Source organism: Drosophila yakuba, chromosome 3L, assembly GCF_016746365.2.
Source record: "Drosophila yakuba strain Tai18E2 chromosome 3L, Prin_Dyak_Tai18E2_2.1, whole genome shotgun sequence".
Lineage (NCBI taxonomy): Eukaryota > Metazoa > Arthropoda > Insecta > Diptera > Drosophilidae > Drosophila > Drosophila yakuba.
In genome coordinates this window covers 12505020-12529587 of record NC_052529.2, presented here as the reverse complement: position 1 = coordinate 12529587, position 24568 = coordinate 12505020, and the positions used below count along the sequence as shown (strand labels likewise).

The following is a 24568-nucleotide window of genomic DNA, read 5'->3' as shown; positions in this document are numbered from 1 at the left end:
AGGGGTGCAAAAGCCACCACCAGGTAACCCCAACCCCAAACCCAAACTGTATCTGAATCTCACAGAAACCACGGAAACCGAAACTCACTCAACACAACTTCAGTTGCGCGCGCGTGTGTGAAATGGAATTTTTGTGCCGCACATTTGGGCAACTTGGGTTTGAGTTTGGGCTTGGGTTCGTTCGATCTGCCCATATATCTCCCTATATACTATATACGATGTACTCGTGCTATATAGCTCGTTATGCTGTCGGTTGGTTGCGAATGGTTTGGTGGCTTGGTGCCTCGCGAGCATTTGTTTGTTCGCCGCATGCGAGCGAACGACGAGCCGCCGAATTCGCCGCAATCGCTTGTGATATTTTGAGGCGATCGCCACCCGAGTTTGCCTCAGTCAGTCGTCGACTCTCTGCACGTGCGTTTGGATAGCTATAGCCATAGCTCCTCATCGGAATCGGAATCGGAATAGGAATCGGTATAGGAATCGGTAGTCGGATCAGCTGCCACGTTTTGAACTCGAAGAAAGCACTGGCCACGATCGTTTATTTTCGGTGCTGGATGTTTATTTTCGAAAACGGGCCCCTTTTAGAGGCAAGTGTTGAAGTGCTCAAGTATCTAAGAGAGGTACCACAAGTATCTGAAAGATTAAAACGTGTAAAAGTATCTGCAGCGTACAATAGAATCTGAACGATTGAGTATCTGCAAGGCTGTAACACAATCAAGTATCCGAAGCATACTAAAGTATCAAAGTATCTGTCAGATACAAAGCACAGTTTATGCATCTGCAGCCCCCCCACACAGTAAACCCATCCCAAACTGCTGCTCATCGTACTGGAACACAATTAATTGGCTCGAGAAAGCGTTTTGCAGTGCAAGAAAGCGAAACATCGTCTAAAAGGCATTTTGTGTATGCAATAAGCCTTCTTGCATCCCAAGTGTGTGTGTGAAAGCCAATCAAGTGGCCTTCTGTACAAAACCAATTTGTTGTTTCGGTGCAAAAGTGCTTTTTGGGGAAACTTTCGGTGGGTGGCTTGTGGCTCCCCTTTGGATATCAGCCGCATACCAAGTACTCCCCACTTCATGCTCATGGATTCCAAGCCCAAGCCGGCGCTGATAATGAAATAATTATTTGTCATAGACATAAGTGAGCTTTGTTTTCGCTATTCCACATTACGTTGCCGTATCTCACTGGTGCGGGTAAATGTTTACCACAGTGAACTAGTGCGTGTTGCAGTGAGAAGTGCATTAATTACTGCATATTCGGAGTTCATAGAAAAAGCGTATCAATTACCAATCAATTACCTGCCAGTTGGATATTCATTTTGTGCGTTCCGGTGAGTTTACAAAGCAGCCAATTGTATTCTACACATTTCTGTTGAAGTTAAGTTTGACTGCGGCTTTTTTGGCCAGCTGTGTTGGCTTTGTATTCTGTATATACTCATATTGTACTTTTGCGTGGCTGAGAGAACCTGGATATCTTTTGTATACCCGCGCCCTGCAGTCAATTAATATAGCACACATGCCCGGCGGCGGTGTATTTAATTGAAAAGCTTTTTAACCAAAAGGGTTCCCTTATTCCGATATACTATTTTTTCACATCTCGGGTTAAAAAATCCCAGTTATGCTTTCAAAGTATGCATTTTTTCAGCCGCTTTGTGGGTGATTGCCATGCATGCACTTGAACTTGAGAGCAATTACCAGTTTTCCGGGTCCGGTCTCGTCTATCTTTGGCAAGTGCTCTCGTTCATCTCCATTTATCTGTGCCACTAAATGGGGCAATAAATCCACCGGTGCATTTGTCTGTCTTCTTGTAATTCTATGACGACAATCTGGAAGACGCTACTAGATGCTACACTAGAATCATTCAGTGCTCAGCATTGCGGTCAGTTGTCATTTGCTGGGTGCACTCGCATGTCTGGTTGCATGTTTGCTCGGATAGTTTTGACTCTAGCATGTGCTGTTTAATAGCTGAGAGTCACCTAATACCTGACTGTCAAAAAATCATAAAGCAGCCGCTCAGGAATCACATTACTTGAATGCACATGAGTTTCTAAAAATACTTTTCCTGCCTAAATTGCTGAAAAAAAAGTGGTTCTTGTGAATCACATTTCACATATACATATCCTTAATTAAAAAAGTCTAATTTGTTTAGCCATTTTGTGCATCTGAAAGGCCATATAAAATTCCACAGCATTCAACTTGAAGTTAATTCGATTTTTTTGCACATAAGTAAATATTGCTAATCAAGTGCCTTTTCAAATGTATTTTAATTATTATTATTCTTAAAACTGCATAATAGAGCAAAAAGTATCCATCAAAGAATTAAATAATTTTTAATTTAAAATGCCAAATGGTGAAATTGAGCTTCTTGTGAAATAAATGTAATTTAAAACCATGGCAGTCGGAAAATACTTAGAAATGTTATACCTGGAAATTTAACCTTTTGAATATATAAATGTATAAATATATATGAAATGGGATATGTTTCTGGGCAAACACAGTTGCACAGTGGAATCAAAATACAAAACAAATTTTCTTTAACCAAATAATCAATTTGAATATAAAAATAATTTTTATAAAATTCCGTTAAGTTGAATGTCGATAGAAATATGTGCTCATATCTGATTGCATAACTTCCAAACCGACTGAAGCGAAAAAGAACCCTGTAGGAACCAAATGCAGCTGCATATAAAGGGCTTCCAATGCGCCGGGCAACAGAAGCCCAATTCCTGGGGTTGCACTCCTTCCACTCCTCTCACTCTCACTCCACCCCGGAGCAGCGATCATCGATCTAGATATTTCTTGGGGTGGCATTTGAAGGTCGTGGCTCATCCCCGGGTATACATACTTATGTAGATGCTTAAAAGTGAACTGGATTCCGTGGGGCTCGGCTGGTTAGAGCTGTCGCAGCGCATATGCGAGGCGAAGCGAGCAGCACATGCCTCGATTAACTTGTCCGGTTGCCAAGCCATTGACACACAGCCAGGCTAATGGAAATGCAACTCAAATTGTCACTGCTCCCCCTAATGATTGTCGACCGACTTTTCAGGCTGCATGGCTGTTTGGGTGCGGCGGGGGTCGTCGGATTTGCGGCTCAACTGGCGCCAAAGCCGCCTGTTTGATCCCCAAGCTTTGGCTGTCAGCCGTGGACAATAGACACTTCGCACTCCGCTCCACCACGTCGCACCCAATGGCAAAAAGTCCGGAGAAAGTCAGCCAGACAGAGAACGAACCGGAGATCACAACAGAACGCAACTCAATGGCGAACAAATAAACAAGTAAACTAATAAATCATTGACCTTGCGAACCTTGACAAAGGCGCTCGACCAGAAAGTGCACGGCTGACACGAGGCTGACACTAAAAAGAATAAAACATATCTCGTTAAAAATAAAAAGAAATATTTTAAAATCTATGTATGTTAAAACTATAAAAAAGTTCATTAGGGGCGTTTATTCTTTTGCCATTCCAACGTATCTTCTCAAATAAGCACTTCTAATTCTAGCCTTCTTTCATCAGTTCAATCAAAATTTCGAACAAAAGGTATTCACATATATGTAAATAGAAATTTATAAACATACTCGAGTGCCCAAGAAGCACATGATGAAGAATATATTATATATCGAAGATGTGCAAACACTCTTGGAAAAATGAATACTCGATGAGTATGTTCAAGATAAAAAACTGCGTACTAGAAAACAAAGGAGAAATCTTGTACATTAAACAAAGAATGTATCTATGAATTGATAGAATCTTTTCTTTTCAATACTTTCTCGCTACTTTCTGCCAGCGCAATAAATCATTCAATTGAACTTATTAGTATCTTTCCAATAGTTTTATATATTTTTATATATTTCTCCCAGTGCACAGAGAAATTGCACTTCACAGCGGAAATGGGAATGGAAATGTGAATGGGAACGGGATTGAGTATGGGTGTGGATGTGGGTGTGGGTATGAGTATAGGTATGAGTATGGGTATGCGACTGAGAATAAGAATGAGAATGATGGCCTGCCTCACATATGAGTGGTGAGTGGTGCCTGGGCTACGGTTGAAAATTATGCAAATCACAGCGCCAAGTCACGAAATTTCCGAGTTGCGGTGCAGTCGCCTAGTCGCCAAGTTGCCAAGTTGCCAAGTAGCCACCGCGTTGTCAATTTTCACCTTTCGCCTTTTTTTGTCTTTGCAGCAGATTTAATGGAGATTTACGGCAATTGACGGAGCGATTCATGCCGAGATAGCGATTTCGTGGGCGTGTGTCCAGCGTCCAGCGAGATTCTTTTGCGTAAGAAAAACCTCAGTCAGCTCAGTCTATCTTTCATTCGTAGGAATGAAATTCATAAATTGAACACGCGCACAATTAATACAAATTAGCCCTTTTGCAGGCCAGAAGTACAGAAATAGCCCGTGTGCATTAGCATTATATTATTTTAGATCAGAGGCAGTTGGCTTTGAAGTTGCCTGCTGGCCGGGCACTAAGTGGGTTAAAATCAGAAGGGGTTCTGTCCGAAATATATTTAAATTCCAGCTGGCCAGAACAGAACAGAACAAATCTGACCAGAAATTAAGAGTGAAGAACCAAAAGCCATGGCCAATTGGCCAGGTAAATGGTTTTGGGTTCTCCGTTTTGGTTTCCACGTTCTTATTGGTTTTTGAGGGCCACAAACTTGAATTTTCACATATATCTGTTGGGCTCGTCGTATTTATCATATTTCGCTTTGTTCTCACTGACTATATATTCGGCATATTTGGCATACACGATGGGAATCCCAAGTAGTGTATGCTAACAAAACGTACTGAATCATCCTGACGCCGGTTCTAACAATTCGTGCAATGACCTGTGAAATTATGAGCATTATATGAGCTTAAGCCTCCCCCAAAAAATAAAAATTCTGTGGGATACCCGAGGGCTCTACTCGAAGCTCAAGTAGATTTGGTGTTCCTGGAATACTTCAATTATTCTTGTCTGCGAGAATGTTTCCATTTTTGTATTCCCAACTGGGCTTGCCTTTAAAATTCTGAGAACTCGTCGGCCAATAATCAATATTTTGCTTAACTTGCATATTACATGCCTGCTAATGTTTGCTCAGTTCGATTTGCGTGGCAAACGAGAAATTTAGACGGGTTTCTTGGCACGGCGCAAGTTGCTGATTAGTTGCGGCCTAGGATTTGCTAATTGGCAGGCAAAGTTATACTGCCAAGGGATTTACTATCCATCCAATCAATGTAAATAGGAAGAACGTGCAAATGACCCAAAGGCCGCTTTGATTTCGTGCTTTCACCAGAGATCCCACGTCGAAGTTCTCCATTAAGCACAAGTTAGCAATTGCCAAAGGTGTTAGCCTGGATTATTTAGTGGCCTAGTTTACTCGCACACTACACTACGAGCTGGCTTAAATGGCAATCTCTGTAAGGCACACAAATTCTAATTAAATTACCTGTTACAATAACACTTTCGAAGGCGTCTTAACTATGGGCGAACTGCACTCCTTGCATTACGTGCTTTCAATCAGAACAAAGATGCCAGCAGTGATGTAATGTCAACATGCATAATTTACAATTTGTATATATATCGCACATGGTTTTGACTTCATTCCATGAGGTCCACAATGTCTGTGCTCGTGTCATGTGATTCTGAGTATGTTTCTGACTTGAACTGGCTGGCAGCCAGGAATTGATACTGGTGATACTTTAAGGTGCAGTCACAGAAACAGGCACATGCCACATGACCCATATCCATTTTTATTGCACACTTAACCAGAGTCATTAAGCTGCGGTTAAGGCGACGATATTCATATGAGACGCCGCTCGGCTTTACGATTCCGTATGCCATGGCATTTATTATGCCATATCGTCTAGGTTTCCAGCCTTGCAGCAGGTGCTTACTTTAATAAGTTGCTAGCGGAATAAAAAACTGAGCAATCAGCACGATTTTGGACCTCCATATCAGATCGTTTTCGCTGCCTCAGCGCAATCGTAGTATATACATTCGAATTTCCCCAGTTCATCTGGCACTTAAACAATACAAGTTATGTGTCGACGATAGTAGTAAGGCTGTGTAATATATTCTTAAATATTTGCTGTCTTATGCTTTGTAAAATATGAGAAAACCTTCAACCTGCCACTCCGTTACTAACAATGCTGATATTATTTCGATAATGTATTCATTCTTTATGAGAATATACGACACTTTTTAATACTTGTTGAATTCGAGAACTGGTTGAATTTATGCTAATTTGTACTTTTTAGTTAAACAGTATGAGGTTTCATAATTTAGAAGTAACCAAACCGACTTGTTTTAAATAATTGGAAATCACTCTTTTAGCTAAGTTATTATGTTCTTAACAAGTAATTTAATTCTGAAATTCCAAGCAACTCAAGTTAAAGTATTTGTTCAGCCAAAAAGCGCTTATAAACGTTCTTCGCACATATATAGGTAGAAATATTCCACAAGCCTGAGAAATTGCAATATATTTTTATTAACCTTTATTTCGAATCGGCAGCTTTTGGTTTCTTCAGCAGGAGTGTGATTTGTCCCCTGTTTGCTGTTTAGTCAGTGGGCTTTTGCACTTAATTTATGCCGCCACAAATGAAGCGAAATAAAAACAGTGGACTTCCCAAACTCGCATCTTTTTTCGGGGAACCAAAGTCAGCTGGGTGGTACTTACCAAATGGCATGATATTTCCATTTCCGAGTCGTAAATACTTGCTGGCTCCCCGCTCTTTACGACTTTAAATCATAAAAAGTCGTCGGCTGTCCCCTTAGAAACACAGTACCTTCGGTTCGAGTCCTTAAACCTCATACTCATACCCATTCTCATACCCATAGGCACTTACAAGTGCCGTCCCCTTCAGAAATGGGGCTTCTGTTTGGGCCGTAAAGACCGCGAAATATTATTTATGGTTATTTTCATTTGGAATTTATAACCGAAAAACCATATGATATAAATAAGCAAGTGTGCCGCACACTCACAAATGGGCAACTTTTTCCTGGTCCCCGGATCCGGTTTTTCGCATTGGGAGAGGTCAAAACCCCAATACCCCAATGCCCCACAAAACTTGTTACATTTTATTGTTTCACGCTTTTCCCCAGCCGAGAACTTGTGGCTGAGTGCTGGGGTGGCTGCTTTCGTTACTCTACTTATTTATTTAAAGCATTTCAGCTGCTTATTTATGTGAGCACGTCACTATGCTGCCCAAACTTCAGCAACTCACTCGAATGACCATGGAAATATGTTGCATGTCTGATTACGAATTCCAGCAGCATTTATGGTGCATTCATTTTTGTTGAATTTTTGTCCAAAATATGTAACGACATGAAAATAATCCCGAAAAAGCGCATCGCTTTCGAGTCATCAAAACATCAGCAAAAAAAAGCTTGTTTATGTATTTACACGCACCATGGAAGTTTTTTATATAATTTTTACGAAAGTCCATATTGATTGAACAAATAGTTGCTTTTCGAGGAAAGGTATACCATAAAAATTTAATTGCTTTTTATTAATGTTTTTCCCAGAAGGGCAGTCACCAGTTATCAACTGGGTTATTGCTTATGTGTTGTGAAGTGGAGTAGTAAGTGAGGAGTTGAATATGGTCATTAAAAATAACAAAATATATTTCATAAAACCCTATTTTCTGACGATAGAGGCCGAGCAAAATAATTTATTTAAATTTATTAATTTATCTACTGAGCAAAAAAATCAATTTTAATTCAAAGTTATTAAAATGACTATCTAAAAAAGGAAATGTAAGTCCCAATTTTTTTTTTGCTTATGGCTTAAAAGTTAAGCTTTATTGGTGCCATAAATCAAACAAAATTGAATGTTCAACAAATATAGGAAAATATTACCTTAAGCTTGCCGGTCAATAAAATATTCTTTATTTGCAGCAAATCTGTGGCAACGGATTCCAATTAGCTTTGAGTAAACAGAAAACATGACTAAGTTATATGTTGACTAGCCAACTATAAAGAATTGATTGCGAAAATAGTTAAATTACTTTCCGTTTATGGCAAACGTCTTTTGGTGCAATTGTGTCAAGTTTAAGCATTGCACGCACTTTAAGCGAACAACAAATGTAAACATAACAAATTCATTGCCAGCCAATGAATCACTGAATGTTTAGAATGTTAATTAGATAATGAGCTAAATCAAAATCAGAATAGGTGTATTTGTTGATAGTGGGTAATAATTTACTATTTTATCGAACTTAAAGAACTGACATCACTTGGAAGTTGAGATACTAAATCACTAAGAAGCACAAAGCGAAATACTTGCAGATGAAAAATCTGAATTAATAAAATGAGAGCTCGCTTTTGTTAACCAACGAGGGGACTTCTTTTGCTCTTGCGAATGTGTGACCTTTCCCTGCAAGGATTTATTTATTTCCACATGGGTATGCAGTTCAAGCCAAGGATGTTTTTCTTTCCCAGAGATGCCATTAAAGTGAATGGAATCCAGGCTCCAGAATCCAGGATTCAAGAGCAGGACAGAGCCTGAAATGAGTGGGTAGAGGCAGCAGTGTTGCGTCATTTCTCAGGACTGACAACATGGAAGCTAATGCCCTATTGCCTGTCAGTCGCATAGCTCCTTAATCGCTTAAGCGGTGGAAGCTTGGGGTAAAAATTCCCCAGCAACGCTGCAAATCCAACAACCCTTTGTTCAGACATGAAATGTGGGCCAAAAGAATTAGCCCGATTGCCAAAATGACTTCCGTTTTTCTTGTTTATTACCAAACAGTTTGCATTTTTAGGCTTTAAGCGAGATTCCGTTCTTTTGGTCCTTTTCTCCTTGGCACATCCACATTCTTCCTGCCCACCAGCTACTTTGCATTTTTTTCGCATTTTTTTTCCTCTACACTCTGCTTAGTTTTTCTTGTTTTATTTGCCGCTTTTGCTTTTCTTGCTGGCTAGTTGCTAGTTTATTTGACCATTTCGGTGGGCGTAAAATAATGTAATACAATGCGGATCAGCACGCTTGACTTGCTCAACTTCTGCTGTGTGCTTTTGACACTTTGTTGCTCCGGCTTTTCCGCTTTTTTTGCTTTTTTTGCCCAGCTTCTTGGTCCTGGTTTGTTAATCCGCTTTGATGCCTATCTGGGAAATATATATATGTACATACGTCTGCCCAGATGACCTCCTGTCATCCACTGATGAACGGATACTACTACCGACATCGGTCAGTCTGAAAGTTGTGCGCTTTTTTTGTGCGTGCCACATCACTGATTGCCGCTTGGGATTACATGATGAAGGGAGGGGAGTTGGGCATAAAAACGATTGATATCAATATCGGGGGCTATGGTGACTAACACGTGACATGTGATGTCCTGTCATTAGGTCCTGGCTGGCTCCTGCTCACGACCAGCAGCCAGTGTTTTACGGCCATTGCTTTTTGCTGCTTCGAGCATCTTGTAATTGGGGTCATGCAATAAAATAATACAATTCGCCGGCACTTGTGATTTAATGACCTCTGACCATGAATTCAGTGCCTGTTTTACCTAAGTGCCATACTTGCTCTTTTCTCGTCTACAAAGTTATATCCTCGAAGGCTTTAACTTTCAGCTGATGCGGCCAAAGAGTTGCAAACTTCGCAGCCCTTTTGAACTGGAAAAGAGCCCATTAAATCTAAGCATTTAATTCGACGGTATAAATAGCTCGGGGGCAGAACAAGCTTTATATGCAATTGTTGCCAAATACCACTGACGTTGTAAAAATCGCATTTTATTGTGGCAATTGAATTGCGAACGGGCGTGGAATTGAGTAATGAAAAGCAAAGTGGGCGCCGCTTCAAATAAAATTTACAAACAACAGGGAACCGCAGTGGCAATCACAACTGGGTCCCCAATGCCACTGGCACTGTCAACAATTATTATTCTGATATGTTTTTTACAGCCAGTCCCATTGCCTTTTCCTCTTCCTCTTTTTTGTTGGCCAGAAGCTTGCTAAACGCTCCGTTTTCGGGAGCTCAGTAGCTCCCAACCCCACAAATGGCCAATTAATCAGAGATGGGCCCATAAATCAGGCGAATGTCGTTGAAAAGTGGCTATAACTTTATACATAGGGAGAAAAATAAATTTGACCTTTGAAACTCTTTGTTAAGGAAGGATATTTGGCAAGTTATAGCATCAATTCAAATCTTAAGGGGCCATTACATAAACAACATTTTCAACCTTTTTTCAGGTTATCTTTAGAGCTTGTTTGATATAAATATTTCTTTCGCTTTGTTAAGGAACTTCAAAAAGTAATGCACAATTTAAAATATGAATAATATTATATGAATAATTTCTAAATTTTTTCTTAGAAATTAGTCATGTCTTTTTGTCTGTTTATCAGAGGAGCTCAAATTGTTCGCCAACTGTCGAAGGCAAACTGTCGCCTGGGAAACATTTCACTATGCAGCCTGGCTGCATTTTCCTGCCCAACTGCTGACTGATGGGGCATTTGGGGGGTCAAGGGTCAACGGGTTGCAGAGCTGTCCTTTGTGCCGCACGCTGATAAGCTGGCCAGAAGTTTCGCTGCACCTGCCCAGGATGCCGTACGCCTGTCATGAGAATGAAATGAAAATGGAAATGGGACTGGGAACGGGAGCGGGTTCATTGAATTAAGATCTTAATTGCCTGCAATAAATTCGTGCAAATTCTGCGATGCCCAGCCCAGCTGAGCAAAGTTCCCACAATTTGTGTAAAATGTCGTAATTGGCGTAATTAGCCAGCGTTTTGCAATCTCTTTCACTCGCAGTCTATCGCGTTCTCTTTCGGCTCTTCTGTTTGCGTTCCATTCGCGATTCCATTGTGCGATTTGGATTGGCCATTCTGTTATGGTAATTGTCCGCCTTTGTTTGCCTTTCGCACTTGTCGCTCTCAACTTGACCTATAAAACATGGCACATGCTGTCATGGCATGCAAAACCTGTGACAAATTGCCGCTAGTTGACGCAACTTCTTTTTGTCACTTCCGTTTCCGCTCTACCCCTTTGTGTTTCCCATTCCCTTCCGTTTCCGCTTTGCGCTTTCTTCCGCTCGCCCATAGGTGGCGCCAGGTGTGCCAAGGGATTCCCATGGCGCATTCCTTCCACCTGGCAATCACAACAGCCGGCTAATCATGATTAATTTGCATCAATTTGAGTTGGGGCTATTTTTAGTCGTCGCTTGCATTGTGCCGCCTTAATCGTTTCGAGTGGAGGTCTTTTATTACCGCACGGGAATGCCAGCGCGGCTTTCTCGGATTTCGTCACACATATTTGACACTCAGGTTGGCGAAAGTCGATATATATATGCCACATGAATACGGGTAATCGAGTCGGGGTACTTCTATATTGATGAACTTTTAAATTCAAACACCTACATTTATCATGTCAATGGAAACGGGTTTGCTTGATTGATGTATTTCGATGGTCTGATATCAATTCAATGTTCAAATCAAATAGTGTAATTCAATATTTTGCGTGTTCTGGTAGTCCAAATAAAATAAATCTCATCTTTCTGACTTGTGCCAAATCTGCCCACTCTGTGCTGTTTTATAAACGGTGAATACTGATAAGGTAACTTTTTAATTTCACAGATTTATTTCAATTATTTGTTTTTTTTACATACACAAAGACAGTTATTTCAATACACACTGGTTTAATTACGGATAAAATTTATGTTTGCGTATTTTAAACTGCCGATTGATTGATGGGTTTTTTGAGTTCTCAAGCGTTTGCCCCTGTGTATTTATTCTGCATGGCAGTATATTCAAACATTGATGTGGAAAAATAAACATTCAGCTGTTTACCCAAAAGACCACCAAAAGGGTTGTGGGATTCTCGTCATCTGGTCAAGGCAGACGCCACAAACTTCAGCCAACTTATGTATTTTCGTTGTTGCGGCTGTAACAAGAAAAGGTTTTCATTTCGGTGTTTCAGTGTCCTTGGCAACAAAGGCAGCAGAAAAAAGGACACCACACGACTGGGATTACAAAACTATGTTTAATTGTGTATGCATGGGTCGGCAGAAGTATCCCTCCCCAGTATCCCAATGCATAATCGAGTGTGTTTTTCTATTAGAAATAACATTTTCGTTTAAGGCACACTTACTGATTCAGCGAATTCGAATCTTTTTGATGGTATTTCACTTCATCTTGATTTATGGGTTTTTTTTTTTTTTTTCTCCTCTTTTCAGACAGCTTTAAGCGCTGCCACTGCGAGTGCCACTTTAATCGTCAGCAACGGATGTCCTGATTTCTCGACGAAAGGATACCCATACCCATACCTATAGACATACCCATAGACATACATACACAATTAGCCACAGTGGATGGGTCTGAAAGTTGCGACCCGCACACGGAAACCGCATAAGCACTTGGCGAAATCTTCCCGGGGCGAGGAACCCAAAAAGCACCGGGCAAGCAAACAAAAACAAAAACAGAAACCGAAACAGAAACAGAAACACACGCACCAATGTCGGACACAATCTCCTTTGAGTTGGGCTCAGCCGCCGACCGGCCTCCCAACAGGTTTCAAGTGAACCCGGTCAACGGCAACAGTCGCAAGTCGCAGGGAGCGGATGGCCCAGGATCCGGATCCGGATCAGGAGCTGGCGCAGGAGCAGGAACAAGAGCTGGAGCAGGAGCTGGGGAGGATGGGCCGCACGAGGTCTACCGCCGACTCACAAACGCCGAGGGCGAGCTGCTCGAGGACGACACATTCGATGCGACACAAATGCTCAACCAACGGCAGCCCAGGCAGCAGAGGTGAGTCAGTTGGGAATGGGTCAGGGGTCAGAGGTCAGGGGTAACAGGTCAGGGGCGGGGGAGCCAGCACGGAAAAAAACTAGTGCACTTAAGAAGGACAACTTTAAAGACACTCACATGGGAAAACGCATTTAATATTCTGTATTACAACCGTCTTGCATTTTGCTATCTAAGGATGTTAAAAATATTGTTGAAAGCTTATATTTACTAAAGCCTGATACTTTCTAACTCTATAGTTTCATTTAATTTTCCTCAGTGTACTTGGGGCTTAAAACGGTTGCGGCTGTTAGGGTTCCGTCCTATTCGACCTTTTTCTTTGTCTAGTGCAGAATGTAAATTTCTTGAATTTTTCATTTTCTGGTAATTGTTTAGTGTTTCATCAAACAAGGATTGCTTTTGTCGCCTCCTGTATTTTGTCCTTGCTTAATTATGGCGTTAAAATTCCGCCCTTGTTCCATCCGGTTACAAAAGATTGCGAGCCCTGAAATGATTGCACACGGAATGCTTAGAAGCAGCTCGAAATTTATCGCTCCGCCAGGAAGGACCTTTGAATCAATTACCGAGTTAGCAGGGACCAACTCGAATATGGGCGAAAATGCAGATTGAATCGCTATAAGGAGTCCAAGTAACTGGGATCTGGAATAGCTATAGAACAGCTTAACAAGATGTCTCTTAATCATTCACGCCACATTTGCTGCAGCTGTAATTTTCAGTCCATCGGCTACGAGTGCAATCACTCAAAATTGATTAAATTCTACAGAACTCCTCGAGTAAATCTCAAATTCGACCAGTCTCATCTATCACAGAGCAAAGAAGTTGGCGACCTGAGACTCTGACACTCCTGAGTTCAACACTCGGCGGGCGAAAGGTTCAACAGTCGCGTGCAGAAATCAAACAATACCACCAATCACAGACTAAAGTAATAACCATCATTTACGCTCGTATTCCCCATCGGCAACGTGGACAGCCAATTTGCATAGTCCTGTGAGTTTCGACGGGCAATTGGCAGGCACAAGTCCTTCTTTGTCTGCTTTTTGCCAACTATAAAATGTTTGTTTCGATATGTTGCCGCAACATTATGACCATGTCTGCCTGCAAAATAGCGAACCAAGTTATTGTAATAAGGCTTATGAAAATTTCATGGCCCACATCCTTCAAGGAGCGGAAAAAGCCGAGACAACTGAGTTTCGACTACGAGCGGCTTCATATAAAAATGCCACTTAATCGGCTCAAATTTCCAGCAACGAGTTGCTGCATAAATTAATGATAAGCCTACTGAAGGGCCTTCTCGAGTTTTAATCCGCTACTTTCGTTACGTTCCTGATTGATAATTAATTCCTGATTTTTTTCTGGGCTTCCTTAACCGCTCCAGTGCCCCAATTAAAGCAATCCCATTGAAAAACAATCGATTGGATCGTCATTATGAGTGCTTTTCACGTTCTCGGCTGGCAGCCATTTTTCCACTGACAACGGAGCATATATCATATAAATATCTAGGGGCCATAGAGCAAAGCCGTTTGCTAAATTCGAAGAGCCACCAAAACACCTCTCTCGACTTAAGGATACTTATTAGTTGGGCTCTTTGGCATTCTGAGAAAATCTACTGTTTGTACGCTTTTCGTCTTAATTTAACAGAATTTTCATAAAGTGCTCTGCAATTTCAGTCTATTTTAATTTAAATATTGCACATAATTGAAATATAAATTTCGTGGAAACATTTAACTTACGTCGTACATATTGAATTTATTACCTTTTAATTAATTGCTTTGGAAAGCTGAGAAGAAACATTTTACAACATTTTCATTTTAGTATTTTCATGCTCGTGTTGCTTGCATTTTATCTTCTCATTTTATTGCATTTCCTGAAACTAGTAATTTGCATTTCGATGCGCAAAACATGTTTTTAAGCTTTATTGCTGCTCTGCAGCTCACAGTTCACATAATTTAAAGAGTTTTAAGTTCGCAGTTGCTCATTTTAAGTTTAAAAAGTTTTCGTAGATTCCGGCGTACTTGAGCTTAAGCTTTCCATTAACGGGTGCAACCAGCAGGGTGTCAGGGTGTCAGGATGTCAGAATGTCAGACGCTCTTCCATGCAACGCATAATCGCTGGCGGGCGGGCAGATCGGGGTTGAATGTCCTTTAAGGCGCGTGGGCGTGTCCTGGGGCCGTCTGCTCCTTTACAGACTGACTGACACGAATCATCTAGGGCCTCCGCACAATGGACGGCAATCAGAAAGTGCAGGCCTTGGAATGCCTGGGAAGGCAACTAAATCGAAATAAATTCAATTTAATTTCATCGAACTGAATTGGCTGATAATGAAAGTTATTTGCAGCGGAGTTGCTTATTGAATCCATGTTCACTGGGTGTGCGAGTTTTAAATCTAATTCCGAACTTTTGTGCTCAACTCCCAATTAAAGTGGTAACCAGCGGCAACAATGGGCTGGAATAAGGGAGATGTAACGTTAAATTAATTAGCCATCTAATATCATTTGCTTTGTCCCTCATTCCTAGGCAATCAATCAAAAGCAGTTTCCGCGACAAGGATAAACCATCCAGGTTCAAGGATCTGCAGACGACGACCCGCTTCCAGGTGGACCCCCAAAATGAGGAGTCCGACGATTCCAATGACTCGCAGGAGGAGCGCGAGCTGCTGGACAACGAGTACGACACAAAATATGGTAAAAGTTTCCGGTCAGTTTGCATTGCTCCCAACCTAGTTACACAGACAAAAATAAGATAGGATTATTGGGTTTTTAAATATTTATTAAAATGTATAACTTAACGTAATTTGAATATTTATGAAGGGCATATATATGTATTTATGTACTAACCTATACAGAGCTAATAGTGTCTTTAAAGTTATTGAGTTAGAAAATATATACACATAAATAATTTCTAATATGGTATATAATTTTATATATATTTATTTTTTTTATTTTTGTATACTTACTAAATGGTGCAGTAAGTAATGGTACGACTTAAAAATATAGTACACAACTTTTTTGATAAGCATTTTTACCTCTAGTTAGGCCTGCTTTTGACTATTTTTCTCTGTGTATCCTCTGCTTCGCCGTCGAACCTTTTCAATTATAACCCGACTCCTCTCCACAGGCACTTCACCAGAGAGGCGTTACCCCGCCTGGACAACTACCGCAACATGATGTCCATCCAGGCGGCCTACCGTCCAACGCTCGACGAGCTGCACAACGCCACGCTGGTGGGCAAGGTGAGTGCCACTGCCACTGTTTTCCAGATCGGGCTTACTAAATGAAAAATTACGCCCGAGTCGTAAATATACCGCAGGATACCCGAAAACCACAAATTACAAATTTACCAAACAGGACCCATAAATGCTTTACGAGTCGCAGTGAAAGTCAAATTGAAATTTACGCACATACGCCCCCGCGTGAAAATTCGGGAAACTCGGAAAAAAATTCAAATTCAATGCCCTGTTACGGGAGAATTGACCCGGACCCGGCAGTGTCAAATCGTCGGCGGCAAGTGTCACCCCGTCTGATCCAAAAAGCCAGCAAGCCATTGCCATTTGCCATCTACCATTTGGCATTTGGCACTTCCCATTTCCCATTTTCCATTTTCAGTTCTGCGCAGGCACATGAGCGTGACTGCGAGTGCCGCCAGGAGTCAAATTGCTCGGTCGTTGGCACTGCAGCCTGGGAAATCCGTGGGAAATTGCTTGTCCAATGCAGTTCATGCGATCCCAAAATTTATGCCAGAAATAGCATTATTTAGGCAGACTTAACCGATTAAATGTGTCTATGCGGCCATTAAATCTGACAAGTCCATTGACTTTTCATTTGACTTCTAAGCCCTTGTTGTGAATCATTTAGAAAAGTTCTCAATACTTAAAGCTCCAGTGCCATCAATTGGCACTAATTGATTTCCACACTTTTCAGACTAATTGTTTGTGTTTTTTTGCTTCACAATTGGCTGAGCAAATGATTGTCAATAAGAAATGAAAAGATAAATTGCAACGAGCAGCATCCGAAGGTCCATAGAGAAATTGATGCGATGTGTTGCACAATATCCATAACATGTGGCAAGCTCTGTTGTTCAGATGAATGGAATGATGTGCAAAGTCTTGGTAATTAAGTAAAACTATAAAACAAAGAGCTCGCTCAATGTCACTGGGGCATCTTGTAATAATAAGCAATTAAGATGGGGTCTCGTTAAAAAGTGCACAAGTTCAAGATGGATCAATTGGCACAGCGGGTGCTGCGGTTTTGGGGGCGTATGATTAATCTCTTAAAAATGCCTTGAGTGCGGGAATGCGACGGCTTCCCAGAATTCTCTGTTGCTGAAGTCATCCATTTTCAGCGGGATTTCTTTTATGTCCGTTAAAAATTTCCATGTACCTTCTTGTCCCGAAAATTACCAAAGAATTGAGAGATATTTACCCCGCCTTCAACTTCAAGTTGTTTGCCGAATCATTTATCAACACTAGACAGCTTTATTGAAATTTTTCCAAGAGCCGTTCACCCTTTGCACTTTACACCCACGTACAGAGAAAAAGAAATATATCAAAATGATTTTCTGAGTGGAAAAGGCCTTACTTACCTACTTCATTCATTAGAATTTCATAAAGAAAATAAGCAATGTCAATTATTTAATTTTTGCGACTTTAGGATCATAGATTGATTAAGAACAATTTCCACAACAAAATATGTTGCTGCAATAAAATATATGAAGAGATATTCTTGGGTAATTCCTTTAGCATGCAGTATAGTATAAGATATTACCATATTTTTCGCTCTCTGTACCCAAACATAGAACACGCACAGCTTGACACGTAATCAGGACCCGGAGTCGGGCATCCTGAATGGGGTCCTGAAATTCGGCTGGATCAAAGGTGTGCTCGTCCGCTGCCTGCTGAACATCTGGGGCGTGATGCTGTTCCTCCGGCTCAGCTGGGTGGTGGGCCAGGCGGGCGTCATCGAGGGATTCGTATTAATTCTGACAACGACTGCTGTCACGACCATCACGGCCTTGTCGATGTCGGCGATAAGCACTAATGGTGTCATCAAAGGGGGTGAGTATGGGTACGACCATTCCCACCTACCACACCATACCGTACACCCAGGTGGCCACCTTTTAAACGGCTCTAAGTGGTTTTGACGCTTTCGCCTAGGTGGCACATACTACATGATATCCCGGTCCCTGGGGCCGGAGTTCGGCGGATCCATCGGCCTGATTTTCTCCCTGGCAAACGCGGTGGCGTGCGCCATGTATGTGGTTGGCTTCTGCGAGTCCATGTTGGCCATGATGACGACCTTTGGTTGGGAAATCGTAGACGGTGGCGTTCAGGACGTGCGCATCATCGGTTGCATTACCATCCTGCTGCTCCTGATCATCGTCGTCGTCGGCATGGAGTGGGAGGCCAAGGTGCGTATGCGTAATATGCTATCTGGGTATTGACCTAATCCTATTTCGGTTAACCAGGCGCAAATCGGACTACTTGTCATCCTGCTGGTCGCCATTGGGGACTTTGTTATTGGCAGCTTCATTGGACCGAAGAGCGATGCGGAACTGGCCAAGGGATTTTTGGGCTATAATGGTGAGCAGGAAGATGTATACACTTGTATAGACAAATGATATATTTTATTATTTTACAGCTACTTTGTTTAAGAATAACCTCTTTGCGGACTATCGCCCGGAAAAAGGAGGCATTCAACACGATTTTTTCTCAGTGTTTGCTATTTTCTTCCCCGCCGCAACGGGCATTTTAGCTGGAGCCAATATCTCGGGTGACCTGAAGGTAATCTTTAAACTGACAGGAGTTTGTTTGATTTCCTTAAAGTCCCAATTCGTTTTAATTTGGCCTAGGATCCCCAAAAATCCATTCCGAAAGGCACCATCCTAGCCATTGTCATCACCACCGGAACCTATCTGATTATGGTGCTCCAGTGTGGAGCCACCGTGGCTCGTGATGCCACTGGAAATCTTACAGATGTGGTTAACGGCTCCTTTGCATTCCTCGACTGTCAGCCTGGTAACGTAACGATTTTGAGAGATTTATATACGAAAACATAAGTTAAACTGCAACACTTTCGTTACCAACCAGGTGAATGCAATTACGGCCTGCAAAACTCATTTCAAGTAATTGAGTTGGTCTCCGGCTTTGGACCTCTGATTTACGCCGGTTGCTATGCTGCCACGTTATCCTCGGCACTGGCCAGCTTGGTGTCTGCTCCCAAGGTTTTCCAGGTGAGATAATCCAGTTCCCGTACCAAGGCAAAATGTGTATTAATAACATGCTTTTCACAGGCCTTGTGCAAGGATGAGCTGTATCCGAAGATTGTGTGGTTTGCCAAGGGATATGGCAAGAACAATGAGCCAGTTCGTGGCTATGTATTAACTTTTGTCATTGCCTGTGCGTAAGTAGATTTTTTACAAAGCTAAATTCATTCATAACAGTGTGGAGTAAAGGGCTGTAAGGCCATATATTAGCCATCATATTTGCCTCTTCGTGAGTAGGTGTTTTGGTAAACTGTATTCCTTTACCCAAATGTTTAAGAGGCCCACATAAAATGTATATGAAACTCTCAATATTAGTTTGTATACTCTGAGAAAGCACTAAGCATTTCTTCCCTCTGGCTCTAGCTTCATATTGATTGGCGAACTCAACCTGATTGCCCCGCTCATATCGAACTTCTTCCTGGCCGCCTACATGTTGATCAACTTCAGTACCTTCCATGCCAGTCTGGCCAAGCCAGTGGGCTGGCGACCGACCTTCAAGGTGAGCAAATTGACTTAGGTCCGCCGGCAATCAAATGTGTTCTACTTGTATAGTATGAATCCCAATCAATTTTAGTATTACAATATGTGGCTGAGCCTGTTGGGCGCCATTCTGTGTGTGGCCGTCATGTTCCTCATCTCGTGGGCCACCGCACTCATCACCTTTGCCGCCGTGCTGGCTCTGTACTTAATTGTGGCCTACCGGAAGCCGGATGTCAACTGGGGCTCCACCACCCAGGCTCAGACGTACAAGAACGCCCTGATGTCGGTGCAGCAGCTGAACAATGTGGAGGAGCACGTGAAGAACTACCGGCCACAGATCCTGGTTCTTTCCGGTCTGCCCAACACTCGTCCGGTGCTCGTCGACTTGGCCTACATGCTCACCAAGAATCTATCCCTGCTCGTCTGTGGTCACGTTCTGAAGGGTTCCAGCTCCCAGAAGTACCGCACATATCTGCAGGAAAGGGCGGCCAATTGGTTCCGGAAGCATCGCGTTAAGGGCTTCTATGGCCTGGTGGATGGCGAGGACTTTGAGTCGGGCACTCGAGCTCTGATGCAGGCCACTGGAATTGGTAAACTTAAGCCGAACATCATCTTGATGGGCTACAAGACTGACTGGCAGACGTGTGATCACAAGGAGCTGGATCAGTACTTCAATGTGATGCACAAGGCGCTGGACATGTACCTCTCCGTGGCCATTTTGCGTGTGCCTCAGGGTCTGGACTGTTCCCAGGTGCTGGGCTCCCAGGATGGCTGGAAGACCGTTTCGGATGTGCCCAGAACTCTGCAGCCGAATGAGAGTTCCGGGGATTTGCAGGCAGTGGACAGTAGTGCCAGGAACGGGTTGAGTGGCAGCATTGACTCGCTCAGCAGAAATGTGTCCCAAGGTAAGGAACAGGAATCCACTAGGAGTCCACTGCGAGGGACTATACCATGTTTTTTAATTAACTTATATCTCTCGATTATATTCCGCATGTCTCTCTCTCTCTCTCTTGACCCCTTAAAACGCACCACCCCACTCAATTGCACCTTCTGCACCACAATTGCAATCACGTAGAAGACCGAAACCGAAACCAGTTGGTCCACAGCGAGCAGAACAGCCTGAAGATAGTCAAATGTGAGTAGCATGCGCGGTGAAATGTGCAGGGGAAGGTTAACATTAGGGTGGACCTGCTGTTGCCAAAGTGGGTCTCTTAATCTATATAAATCAGCAATATATAAAAATGCATATAAGTATGTTAGGTTTTACTTGAAGAGAATTTTTTACATCAATTAAAATAATAAGATGGATATTTACTCAATATCAATCATACGAATTAGTTAGCATATTAAATATTATAAATATTCCATTTTCAATTTAAGTCTCTTTAGATAAAATTCTCTTTTTTGCATTTGAAATAATAGTCACACAACACACAGTATTATAAACTGATAAACTATTCATAGGCAGTAGTCTAAGATATAATCTTGTGAGGATCCCAGACATTAACCAATTACCCAATTAACACGGGTCCACCCTACCCCCACTTGCCAAGCAGCAAGTCGAAGTGCCAACCAATTATCCTTTGCAATTAAATTGTTCAATTGGTATTTCCGAATCCTCGTTTTTCGCATCCTCTGGGGAACCGCAGTGCGATTCAAGCAGGGACTGCGGAGAATGCGCTCGTGGCCAGGTGCAGGTGAAGTTGGGTTTCTTGATAAGATTGCGTGTGATATCGTAAATGGATGGCTTGAATGGAATGTGAAGTTGTTGTAGGCTGGGCTGAGTAGGTAAATACGTATATGAATGGGCTGCCAAGCCAGCACATTATGCCGCACCAGCAATCACTACCACGCATGTTGCCTTGTTACGCAATCAAGCCATAAAGTTTGCCAGCGTATTAACGAAACATTTTAATATTTAACAGCCAAACTAACTCCAAGCTCAGCCAAGTTTTTCTGGCCTCCCCTTTGGAGGTTTCACAGCTGTGCATGCTCGAAACCTTTGGGACCCGAAAATTAATGCAATGCTCGTAAATTTGAATTTCAAATTCGCACAATGTCCTGCAGGACACTCGCCCCGCTCCTCGTTGGTGGAACCTATGCTACGAATTTGTCAATTTGGTCACCATGTTTGGTCGCAGGGATGGTTGTATGTTTTGAAATCTCGTATATACCCATTTAAAGCCGGAAAAGGACGAGTCTGCTGAGTTTCTGCTGCATTGTTTGTTGTCTGTGCATGTCCCGAATGATGAAATGATTTTGCTGTGTAGCCAAGTAGCCAAGAGTTTTTGTTTGGCCACTCGTTTGTTACTTTTTCTAAAACTCCACTCCATTTTCCCATCTAGCCTCCAGCACGAGTGACCTGTCCTTCATTGCGGGCAATCAATCGAAGGATGTTTCCGGCATGCCGGATCCCCTGGACACTAAGTCAGCCAATCTTGTGGTAATTGCTGAAAAACCCTTTCAATTAGCCATTCCATTCGATTGACTTTCGTGCACCACCATACACCATTGCAGAACAATTCGTTGCGCAAGTCAAAGCTGAAGCACGACGATCCGGCTTCCCTCTACAAGGGTCCTGGTGGCGCCGAGCTGCCCAAAGAGGTCCTGGCGGACCTCACCCAATTCACCAGAAAACGCAGCCACGCCGTCATCGATGTCTGGTGGCTATACGACGATGGAGGACTCACGCTCCTGCTGCCCTACATCATCAGTACCCGGCGCACCTGGCAGTCCTGCAAATTGAGGTGGGTATATATCGCGAATTACCGCGAAATTCTAGCTAACGGGCAAGTAATTTGCACCGAGGGACTTTCAGCCATGTGCTCTTCCTTTGAGAGCAGATATCCTGATTACAAAACGGCACACGCTTGAGGCAACTTTATTGTTTCTATACTATGTACTGTTTCGAAAGTTTGGTCCTTTCAGTGGCTCATGTTTGCTCTTTTTAAATATATTTTTACATTTATTTGCACTTTATTGTGGGGTAATAAACAGATTTTCCCTTGTGTAATGTTATTCATATCTGCTGCACAGAAATATCATTTTCCTTTACAAAAAGTTGGTGAGAAGAGTAAATATTTTCATAAACTGCATAGTTTCCAGGTGGTGTGCTTGAAAGATAAAGCTAAAATAGCAAAAGTAAACACTGCCGTTGTCGGAATTAATTAAATCTGCAAGCCTGCGTGGTTTTTCAAAAAACCACAAAGCCTAACATTTTGAAGCAATGATTTTCTAGGATAATTTTGTAATTTTCTACCCGCAGAGTTTACGCTCTGGCTAACAAAAATTCGGAGCTGGAATTCGAGCAGCGCTCAATGGCCAGTTTGCTGTCAAAGTTCCGGATCGATTACTCGGATTTGACGCTGATTCCGGATATAACGAAGAAGCCACAGGAGACATCCACGCAGTTCTTCAATGAGCTGATTAAGGACTTTGTTGTCACCGAGAAGGAGGGCGAGAATGGCACCAGCAGCAGGGCGACTCTCAATGAGGACGATGGTAAGTCCATATAAGCTATAAACAGATAGTTATTAAAGACTCAATAGAAACTAATATAAGCCGAGGCATAGTATACATGGTTACAAAGTAATATATATCAGAATTAGTTGTGTAAAGTTTATGCTTCTATCAATATTGCATCTAAATTTATCTTCCAGCCGTCATAACCGATGACGACCTGCTGGCGGTGCAGGACAAGACGAATCGCTACCTCCGCCTGCGGGAGTACCTGCGAGAGCAGTCGACCAAGTCGGACCTGGTGGTGATGACCCTGCCGATGCCCCGCAAGAACATCGTCTCCGCACCTCTCTACATGGCCTGGCTGGAGAGCCTGAGTCGGGATATGCCGCCCTTCCTCTTCGTGCGCGGCAACCAGACGAGTGTGCTGACCTTCTACTCGTAGAGGCGGATCGGATCAGAGCGGATCTATTGTATTCTACTTACACCTACCGACACCCAAACTCACCTTTATCGTTAGGCGAACGAGTATTTTATCTCTTAGACGTACCACCCATGTACATACATTTAGGGTAACCCCACAGAACGCACAGAGGCACTGGCATCAGCAGAGGAATCTGGATCGGGATCGGGATTGGGAGTAGTCCCATGGTCCACCACAGATGGGTCATGCTATTTGATGGATGGACTGCCCTTACCGGTCCATCTCTGCGTCGTCAATATAAATATTGTGTTAGAAATCGAGTTTAAATCATCTTTAAATGCAGTGCTAATCATTTTTTAAATGGCTTTTCATTGGGAACTATAAGTGGGTGGGGTTGGAATAATGTATAATGGCAATATTAAAGACATTGGTTTTTAAAGACAATAACTGTGGTTCTTCGAAGGCTACATATAGTACTTTTGGAATATAGCCTAGTTAGTTAAGGTTAAACTACCTTTTAGAAGTATATTCAACCCTCGTTATATCCCAATCCGTCAAATTATTGTCAAGCTACCTAAATGCTGTCAATTTAGTTGCCTGTCTGCCATAGTTTACATCGGAGTAGGGTTCGCTGCTCCACTTGAAAATGCTTGCAACATGTTCGAGTTGCATGAGGTTGCGCTACATGAGCAGTAACGTATATAAATACGTATAACGTATATAACGTAAATAAATAATATAAAACTATATTTGCAAGGATTAAAGTGGAGTCAAAGCATTAAAAATGTATATATTTGCATTGCTTGAAAGCATGCGATATAAATTACTAGACTCTGAACAAATTACTTAGTTTAGTTATTTGTGTATTCAGTCCTGTCAACTTAATAGACATTGTTATTTTTAACCTGGCTAATGTTTCCCAAGATGCATGAATATGTCGCCCCGTTTATATATAGTTCTTGAGTTACGTAAATAGAAGCTACTTATAATTGAAGAATGAACAGCTTATATTGGTTCAATTAGTTAGAGAAAATATCTGCTAGCTACTGCTCTTATATACAATGAGGCAGTTTATATGAAACTCCTAAACAAATAAACGAAGCTTGTTTTCGTATAGTTGGAGTAGAAAAAACAGCAATCCATACGTTGCTCTAGAAACGCCTGAAAGGCATTATCATGACTTGTTTTTGTCGTTGTACCCAAGTGGTTCATATGAGGGAACGCTTCATTTA

At 42.1% G+C, this 24568-nt stretch overlaps 1 protein-coding gene and 1 long non-coding RNA gene across 6 annotated transcripts; one reads left to right on the top strand and one right to left on the bottom strand.

The window, feature by feature from the left end:
* Positions 1-379: 379 nt before the first annotated feature.
* Positions 380-23697, top strand: LOC6533877 (solute carrier family 12 member 2). Of its 5 annotated transcripts, none has more exons than XM_015194818.3 (19): positions 380-1330; positions 12148-12718; positions 15230-15409; positions 15830-15944; positions 17507-17765; positions 17865-18118; positions 18176-18290; positions 18349-18491; positions 18560-18725; positions 18798-18940; positions 19001-19110; positions 19337-19472; positions 19548-20358; positions 20529-20588; positions 21103-21150; positions 21799-21896; positions 21971-22200; positions 22719-22954; positions 23113-23697. In XM_015194818.3, exons 2-19 carry the CDS (start codon positions 12426-12428, stop codon positions 23355-23357), a joined length of 3642 nt encoding a protein of 1213 aa, XP_015050304.1. In that variant the 5' UTR covers positions 380-1330; positions 12148-12425; the 3' UTR covers positions 23358-23697. The 5 variants fall into 5 exon arrangements, with proteins under 5 accessions (XP_015050304.1, XP_043062925.1, XP_043062926.1 ...); XM_015194822.3 differs by lacking the exon at positions 380-1330 and adding an exon at positions 4126-4277; XM_043206990.1 differs by lacking the exon at positions 21103-21150 and having other exon boundaries at positions 381-1330.
* On the bottom strand, positions 14522-15878 carry LOC120321384. Its single transcript, XR_005560979.1, has 2 exons — positions 15738-15878; positions 14522-15431 (listed from the first exon to the last, which is right to left on the bottom strand). It is a non-coding gene; the product is annotated as an uncharacterized LOC120321384 (long non-coding RNA).
* Positions 23698-24568: the final 871 nt, after the last annotated feature.